Genomic DNA, 10042 nt, shown 5'->3' with positions numbered 1-10042 from the left:
AGTTTTATTTAAGACGCAGTGTTGAATTTCTGATTAATGTCTATAAACAAAATGAATATATATATATATATATATATAAATGAAAAAGTATTTAACTAAAATCAAATGAAAAAAAAATGCAGTTGGGTTAAGGAGGGAGACAAAAAAGTCCTATTGTAGTGTGGAATGCTAGCTTCAATGGTGGCTCTGCATGCTGAATTTCACATGGAGGTAGGGCATAATATAGAAGATGAAAATGATGCTCCAAAAAGATATTATTTTGTATATATCCTAAAAGTATTTTTAATTCTTAATTTTCAAAAAAGTTCTTAAATATAAAATTTATTATTTATAACTACCAAAGAGTAGGTAGGGAAAGATCACAAAAAATAAGATTTTGGTAGAATATTTTAATTATACTTATTTTATTTACAAAAGGCAAACTTAGTATTTTACTTGAAGGATTTAAATTAATTCTCCAACTTATACAAGTTTATTTTCCACCTCTGTCTAAAGTTATAGATTTTAGAAGCATATAACATTATAGTAAATTGATTTTATAATATAATAGGAGCACTTCAACTTAAAACCTTAAATTTTAGATTATTTAAAAATGAAATAATTAATAACATATTTCAATAATAGTTTATGATTTTATTGATATAGGTTAATATTGCGTAAATATTGTTCATTTATATTTAATTAAAAATATTAATTTTATCTTTTTTAAAATAAAAAGACGTGTAGAATAAGATGACAAATGAGAAGATATTTGGTTTAGTTGGTTGTCGATTATCTTTAAAATATATCTTTAATTATATATATATATATATATATACACACACTAAAGTCTGAGTTACAGAGAGGGTTCTTAGTGAGAAAGAGAAAGAGAAAGAGAAAGAGAAGGAGAAAGAGAAGCATGGGTGGTAAAGAGGGTGGTAGATGCTCCTCCATCACTATACCCCTTCTGGTGAGTGATGAAAAAGTGAAACAAGTAAATGATTGTGAGGCGTTGAAGGCCAAAACTTGTAATCATGTCCACACATCGAATGTGGGTAACACCTCTGTTTTTAAGACTTCCTTCCATCTGATTAATGCTCTCTCAGGTAATTCTCTTTTTTCATGTCTTTCACACTCATTCTTAACCAAACACACATAACATGCATACACAAAATATATAATTATTCACAATATTACAGATAATGGAACTCGGATTTTGTGAGTTAATATTATTATTATTATAAATAATATTATTATTATTGTTAATAATAATATTGTTTATAATAAAATAATATCAGTAATTTAGATTTCTATTTTGGAATCAATGTTTCGTTTGAATTTTAATTTGTAAATGAAAACTTATGATTTAAATTTGAAAACGTGTTCGATAATGAAAATCAAATCAAGACATATAACATTTGAAATTTGTAAAAGTGTTGTAATGTTTACTTTTTAGGCCTTTGTTATTTAATCCATACATGTTAAAGGGCAACACTTAAACGTAGTATAAATAATAAATAATTTATAAACTGCTGTTAAACTACATTTGTAAAACCACTGTATTTTTTCTATATATTTAAGTGTGATTTACACTATTAAATCATTAAATAAAAATATATTTTAGATAAAAAAATAATAATTATATATATTTTATAGATTAAATAATTATTGATATTTAAGTAATTTTTAAATTAATATTTAATTAGTTAATTAACAATTCTAGAATTTAAAATCTTGGTAATTAAAATCTTGATAACTAATTAAATAACAATTTAAATACTAATTTATAAATTTTATTAATAATAGAAACTATTTTATATACAAATAATTTTTTTTATTTTATATCTAATTTAGTCAATATAATGTTTAATTATTTTTTGTGCTTAAAATTAATTTTTATTTAATAATATTCTCGTAATGATAATTATATATTGCATAAAATAAGAAATCGTATAATTATATTTTTTTATCTCCATAAATTTAATGTACTTTTAGATTAAATTGTTAATACTAAAAAAAATCATGAAATAAAAAAAATAAAAATTAACTAATTAGATACTAATTTAAAAACTATTTAACAATAATAGAAATTAATTTAGAAAAATAATTTAATCTCTAAAATAGTCTCTAATTTAGTTATTATAATAACTAATTATTTTTTGTCTTTTATTTTTTAATAATTTTAGTTATGATACTTTCGACATTCTTATCTGCATTCACATCTCTCTCAATAACCCAAAAAAAAAACTTTAAAACAATGTACTTATAAGTCCTTCTTCATTATTAGTTGTTCAACTTTATTTTTATTGTGAAACTCCACATTTATTTTTTTAACATATTTCACCTTATCCAAGTGATGACTCAAATAATGCAGAATAGACACGCACACACCCCTAGATTCACTATCATTTTTTGTTCACAAAATTTTCCCACCTTGCAAAAAACGATATCTATTTGTGTTATTAAGAGTAAATACAACACATAAAGATGAAAAATCAAATAGAAAATTTCCCCTGTGAAATACCTGATTCAAATAGTTATTTTAGGACCAAGGGGGAATGATACAGATTTTCATGCTCACTTCTTCAACCTGTTATAAAAATAAAAATTGATCTTCTCTCTCTGTGTTTCTCTCTTTGGTTGGTTTCAGGAGCGGGTACACTATCCATGCCTTATGCACTAGCATGTGGGGGATGGTTAAGCATATTGTTATTCTTTGTGATTGCCATCACTTGCACTTACACTGGCATATTGGTGAAGAGATGCATGGATATGGACAGTGATGTGAAGATGTTTAGAGACATAGGTCAACGTGCATTTGGAGACAAGGGTAGACTAATAGTGTCAATTGCCATGAATGGTGAGATCTATCTAGCTGTAACAGGTTTCTTGATTTTGGAGGGTGACAATCTCAACAAATTACTACCAAACATGCAAGTTAACCTTGCAGGGTTAACAATTGGTGGCACAACACTTTTCACCATAATTGCTGCCATTATTATTTTGCCTAGTGTTTTGTTAGAGGACTTGAGCCTGTTATCTTATCTCTCTGCTTGTGGGATTTTATCTTCTTCCATTTTCCTCATCTCTCTATTATGGAATGGCACCATTGATGGCACAGGATTTCATGCAAAGGGAACACTCTTCAAATTCAGTGGAATACCTGCTGCTGTCAGTTTATATACCTTTTGTTATAGTGCTCATCCAATCATTCCCAGTCTCTACATTTCCAATAGAAATAAAACTCAGTTCTCTAAAGTAAGTGCAAACCAATTTCTGTAGTTTTATATGATTTAGAGAAACATTTAAACTTGAATAGTTGTTTGTTCTCCCTTTTCATGATATGAAATCCTCCTTTTTTTGCAGGTCCTAGTTGCATGTTTTTTAGCATGCACTCTTTTTTATGCAGCAGTGGCTGTTTTGGGATACTTAATGTTTGGAGAAGATGTGAAATCACAAGTAACTTTGAACCTCCCAGGAGGCAAGTTCAGTTCATATGTTGCAATATACACTACCTTGATCAATCCTATAACCAAATATGCATTGAACCTTTCTCCAACCATCATTGCTATAAGAAATAACATTTCATGGAAATACAGCAAAAGCTTCACACATATGCTTGTTGGAACCTCTTTGCTCATTAGCACTCTTATTGTAGCCGTGGCCATTCCCTTATTTGGATCCATTATCTGTCTTGCTGGGGCATTACTAAGTGTTTTAGTTTCAATTTTAGTACCATCAGTGTGCTACTTGAAGATTTCAGGAGCTTACAAGAGATTCGGGTGTGAAATGATAATCAACTGTATGATTATAGTGATTGGGGTTCTTATTGCTGTTGTGGGTACTTACTCATCACTTGTGGATATAGTTCAGAATTTGTAATGTCATGTGAAAACTTTGATTTGTTGAGATTACCATGTTGTCGTTTTTCTTGAACATGTTTTAATTATTTTGTTGTCAGAGAAGTGTTTTGTGTGATGATATTTATGCCCCATTTTAATGAGGGGAAGAGATGATAAAAAGTTAAAGTAACACTATTTTTTCATGATATAAACGTTGCTTCAATTTTTGTGCACGTTCAGATTCATAGTTAGATAAAAAGAGAGAAAGAAAATGTTGTATAAAATATATTGTCTTAATCCTAGATTTTCTCCTTTAGCACCTCAACTTTGTACCTCCAATCTGTATCATAAGTTTTGGTTTAACTCTGTCTCCATTCTTCAACTTTTGGCTTGTTTTTCATCACAAGATAGTTCTTTTTGTGACCATCACTCCCACCATGGTACCTACCTGCAATGCCTTCTAAACAGCTCTAGACTTACAAGTGTGAGAAGTAGTTATGTGAATCCAACAAACCTTGTTCAGTCAGAAGAACCCCTAAAACATGAAGCTAGCCAATTTCAAACCTCAGGCACCACTACCTCCTATCAGTGGCCAATGTGGGCCTCAAAACTTATAAATTTCGTAAAAGGGTATGTTACCGGTTTAGTTCGAGTCCCCTAGAAGTTTCAGTGTGGTGCTATGGTGACTATGTACCTATCCTGAAAATGAAATCGCTCATCTTTCCACCCTAGAATCTTTTCCATACTCTTTCATCAACTGCTATAGCCATACACTGCCATCATCCATCCTTCCTACACTACTCACCAAATATAAATCTTCTTTAATTTAAACCTCAACACTTTAATTTAGGCTAAACCCAACACTTATGTTGTCTACAATTCGATAATGGAAGATTCAACATTACCTATAAATAAACAAATTTTGTAATATATATAAGTTCTTTTTCTTATTTTTTAAGATTTCACGTTAATTTGAGATTTCATAATATATGAATGAGTACGAACCATGTTAATTTGAGATTTCATAATATATGAATGAGTACGAACCATATATCTTATTAAGATAGATTTTAAATGATTTTGATATTATATGAATATTGAATTTGAAGTTTAATTCAATCTTATAAAATCGATTTATAAAATAAAACTTAGAATCGTGGGAATCGGATCTCAATATATACTCATCTTAAAGTAGTCTTTAATTTGCGTTTTAGTAAGGAAATTAATTAAGGTTGAAGCCTGCATAATATTGTTCGGATCAGATTTTGATATGATTATATATATATATATATATAAATTCATGTATTCTCTCAAAGGTGTGGAAGAAGAAGAAGGAGTTGAAGTGGAGGTAGCTGAGCGTGACGCTGACGCGTTGAGAAGAGTTGGTTAAGGAGGTTGTCTTGTCCATTTGCTTGTAAAGGATACGAACCTAGGTCCACTTAGGTCTTCAACATGTACAATAATTAATTAATTAAACCACGCTCCACTTACAAATTTTCATGTTATTCAATTTTATGCCTCTCACAAAGTGCACGTGTTATAACTCCTGGATTTATTAGTTCCAGATTGTATTACTACTTTCAATTTTACTCCAACTTTTACTTATCCACAACTACATTAAATATTTCGTTGGAAAATTTTACTCTTCATAATAGCTTTTTATTTCATTATTTTAAAAAATTACATATGTTAAAATTTATATTCTCTTTCAACTCAAATACAATAAAAAAAGAAATTATATATGATAAACCTAAGTATAAGTAAATATTGTCGATTTCGTCTTATTATTAATGACGTATATTTTTGTTTTCTCTAACTTTTGTTTACGATGTCAACTTTTAATTACTTATACATTAGACAGAGAAAACATTTTTAAATTAAAAAATATAAATTATTTTCTACATATAGAAACATATAAAATACGGTCCATTTAATCCTGGAAAAAAATGGCATCTCCACCTTCATTTAGAGGTTAATTATAGCTTAATTACTCAAAGTTAATTTACAGGGTGGAGCATCAATTTCATGGTAATTCTGATGTCATTGTGAAGATGGCTCTTCGGCATTAAAGAAAGTTTATTTGTTTTAATTAATCGGTGTCATGCTCACAGTTATTACATGTCATATGTTTGCCCAAAAATATTAAAAACAATATTCATTAATTAAAAGCTAGTGGATAAGTTTGTTATTTTTAAGATAATTGATTTCGTTTTAATGTAAACAAATATTTACTTATAAAAGAAAAAAAATATAAAACAGAAAAGAAAAAAAAACTTTTAATATCTATTATTTTTGCCTACTACAGTGAACAATAAGGAATGATGTTCATCGTTTTCTGGGTCACATTCAGAGAAGATTGGATTTCGTTCTCCTTATTCTTATTGTTTTTCCTTAATGATGGAATACTACTTCTTTTTCATATTTTAAAAAATTCATCCACACATTTTGCTACCATCAATGCTTATCATCCATATATGTAAGTCCGAATTTAGTTAATAAATAATAATTTAACTATATTTTTATCTTCTCTCCATCTCTATTTGGTCTCTGTCCTTTATTTTTATTCTTCTAAAATTTAAATTTATTGACTTTTTCATTTACAAATAGGTGAATTTAGAGTTTTTTAATATTAATATCTCCCTAAAATGTTAAACACTATATGTTCTCGATCATAGCATTCTTCTATGTAGTTTTGCTGGTATTGTTTAGCTGGTAAGACTATAATGTTTTAAATAATTTTTTGAATTATGATTTTTTATATGAATTGAAGTACTTCCATTTATTTAAAAAAAATTATTACCCATAAAAAATATTCCTAAAATTCATTTTAGAGTAGATAAATAGCTTTTATTTTATTTTTCAGTATCATAAACATATATTACCTGAGAAAGATAAACTAAACACATAAGCTATTAATAAATATAAACATTATATAAATAATAGGAGGGATTAAAACAAAATTTTAATTTTTTGAAAAATGAAAACCATTTTTTATAAAAAAATAATTTTGTATAAACTAAAAATTTATTTAAGTTTTGAAGATATGTATGGTATAAACAATGTTGGTTTGGTTACTTTATAATTGCAAGATTATGTGAATTACTAGAATATTATAAAACTTTATAAGGTTGAAAGGTTATGTCTCTAGGTATAGACTTATAGAAGAAGGGTGTTGATGGTCCAACTCAACACTTCAAAAATTAGATACCAAGTTAGCCATCACTGTAAAAGTTAGGCTTATAACATCTATTGCATGCTTGTGTACAAATTTTCAAAATGACGAATTGGCCCATGTATGAGTGACGTATAAGCAGTCAATTTTCGTACGTAGAAAAATTCGTATAGGTAGACGATTTTCTGAATAATATAATACCATTAACTATAATTATAATAGAAAGGTAAGACTTGGTGCAAGGGAAAAAGGCAAAGAAAAAAAAAGCGTGAGATTAAATTTTAGCAAAAGTCAAATGCTAAATATATGATTTTATTTTTTTTATCTTTAGCTTAATAATAATGATTGTGTAGCCTTTAAAACTTCAAAAATAATTGATAAACATGAATATTTTTAAAACTTCAAATATTTTTAGGTCGATAAAAAAATATGAATATTTTTATTCGTTTGAATCCGTAAACCTATATTACTTTCGTGCTGTTTTTTTTAAAGTCACAGTACTGCTATGAATTTTATAACACTATTCTACAGGAAAAAAAAATCAACTAACGAATAAAGTTGGTTTAGCCTAGAGTACATTTGTATGTATAATTTTCAAGAGTCGAATTTAATTTGATACATATTTAAAAAAAATTATACTTTGTCTAACCTAATCCGGCTCGAATTTGAATTAGTGGTGAACCGGATTAATTAATAAGTTTACTTTTTTTTATATTCTAATCTAATATTAATTAGTTTAGATTTTTAGTTAATGTTAAAATGTTAATTTTTTATAGTATAATTAGTTGAAAATATAATAGATATACAATATATTTTTTTATCAATAAAAAACAATAAATAAATATGAATAACTTAAAGGAATAATCTAACCTTATAAAAAATAAATAAATAAAATTAATATAGAATCTCACACTCTAATCTATTATAAATTCCCAACAAAATCTACCAACTAATCATTATCTAAAAAACCAACACATTCAGAAAAAGTCAACCTTAATAAGAGCTGAGTACACTAACACATCAAATTGCGAAAAATATAAATAAACACATAAAAAAAACCACAGTTAACAATCGGAGAAACTTATAAAATTTTCCTTTACAAATAATTCAACAATTAAATATACCACAATCTCAATAAAAATCATACTTTTTTTTTTCACAAGACTAATATTCTAATATATACAACATATTTTACTATAATTTTCCTATTTTATATGAAAATCTTTTGTCAACTCAGTAAGTGATGTAGCTTGAGTATAGCCATGAAGGTAGGGTTTTGTAAACTAGGTTAATTAGTTTCTTAGTGAAAATATTATTGGCAAACAATGTAATAATTTGATATTACTTTCCGTTTTCGATGAGTTGGGAATTATACTAACAAAATAAAAGTTTATTTATTTTTCATTACAAATGAAACTAAAGATTGTATAAAAAAATAAAAGAAAATAAATACTTTCTGTATTAAAAAAATAAGAACTTATGTTAAACATAATATTAGTTCATAAACAGAAGACATTATAGATTACTAATGCTGCTGTCAACTTGATTTTTAGTTAGAATAAAGTCAATGTATTTCCGAATCCATTTTATAGACCTTTTCTAACTACCATGTTATTTATTTTTCCATCTTGATAGTTAGCTAAACATAAATATCTTAGAATTTTAGTTTGTTTAACTTTTATCACTCAATTTTATTATTATTTTGTGATGTTAAGAATTACTAGAAAATATAATTAAATAAAACTAATTTTAAAAATAAAAAATAATTAGTTACTATATTAACTAAATTAAATAGTATTATAGAGAATAAAAAAAAGTATTGGTATCTAAATTAGTTTCTATTATTAATAAAATTTATAAATTAGTTTTTAATTAGTATTTAAACAATATTATAGAAAATAATAAACTATTGGTATTTAAATTAGTTTTTATTATTAATAAAATTTATAAATTAATTTTTAATTGGTATTTAATTAAAACTTTGATAGAAACTTTGATAATTAAATAATAATTTAAAAACTAATATATAAATTTTATTACAATGTAAAAAAATCATTGAATATAAATCAATTTTATAAATAAAAAATAATTAGTTGTTATATTGACAAAATTAGAGACCATTTTAGAATATAGATAATTGGTAGTTAAAATCTTGATAGCTAATTAGATACCAATTTAGAAACTATTTAACAATAATATAAATTAATTTAGAAATCAAAAATTATTTTAATCTTTAAAAAATTGTCTCTAATTTAGTTATTATAGTAACTAATTATTTTTTGTCTTTAAAATTAATTTCTATTCAATTATTTTCTTGTAGTGTGTATTAGTTAATAAGACTTATACAAAATAGTTAAGTAAAACATTAAAAATATTTAGAAATAGTTGACATTAATCAACAAAGGATAATGTAAAATCACTTTTTTTCCAATTAGGCTGATACAAACAATAAATTGAGCACACTATTCATGTGTGTCTATCTCTCTCCCTATTAATCAACAATTAGATTTTTCCTATTTTTAATAATAGATGTCTTTTTATTTTAAAATATCTACAATTTTTGTCTAATTTTTACTTTTGTTTATTTTTGTTTATATTTTAATAAATTAAACCAGTTTTTAATAATTATTTAAATAAATATATTAAGTTTGGAGTTCAATTGAATAAAAAAATATATATATAAGAAAAAAGCATATGCAAAATTAAAGATTAAACATTTTAAAATAGGAAACCATGTGTTTTTACTTAAAATGAAATATAGAGTGTTATAGTTTAATTTATTTATTTATTTATTTATTTGTGTTTTATAAAATTAAAAATAACATTAATTATCTTTTCCTAATTATATATTTACATTTTTTAATTATTAAATAATTTACACGTGCATATATTGTGTGATTGGGAAAAAATGGGAATTTTATGTGACTATTTTATTATAAATAATTTATAAAGTGAAATTATCAATTAATTTGTTTTAAATAATTAATGCATTTATAAAAAATAAAAAATAAAATAAAATATAAGAGCAACGTGCTTTTGTATAGAAGGT

General features: G+C 25.3%; 1 protein-coding gene across 1 annotated transcript; it reads left to right on the top strand.

The window, feature by feature from the left end:
* Positions 1-2631: 2631 nt before the first annotated feature.
* On the top strand, positions 2632-3927 carry LOC137831507 (amino acid transporter AVT1I-like). The gene is made up of 2 exons (XM_068639214.1): positions 2632-3237; positions 3346-3927. The coding sequence occupies exons 1-2, from the start codon at positions 2647-2649 to the stop codon at positions 3859-3861; spliced, it is 1107 nt and encodes a 368-aa protein (XP_068495315.1). The 5' UTR covers positions 2632-2646; the 3' UTR covers positions 3862-3927.
* The last annotated feature ends 6115 nt before the right edge of the window (positions 3928-10042 follow it).

The sequence above is a fragment of the Phaseolus vulgaris genome, chromosome 6 (assembly GCF_000499845.2).
Source record: "Phaseolus vulgaris cultivar G19833 chromosome 6, P. vulgaris v2.0, whole genome shotgun sequence".
Classification (NCBI taxonomy): Eukaryota; Viridiplantae; Streptophyta; class Magnoliopsida; order Fabales; family Fabaceae; genus Phaseolus; species Phaseolus vulgaris.
Note: the sequence above shows the minus strand (reverse complement) of the source record. Positions and strands in the feature narration are given on the sequence as shown.

What these genes read in the sequence shown, in the direction of transcription:
- LOC137831507 (XM_068639214.1), top strand. Translation starts at nt 2,647, where the DNA reads ATGCCTTATGCACTAGCATGTGGGGGATGGTTAAGCATATTGTTATTC. An exon ending in ATAAAACTCAGTTCTCTAAA is followed by an intron (nt 3,238 to 3,345) that starts GTAAGTGCAAAC and finishes CTTTTTTTGCAG; the next exon opens with GTCCTAGTTGCATGTTTTTT.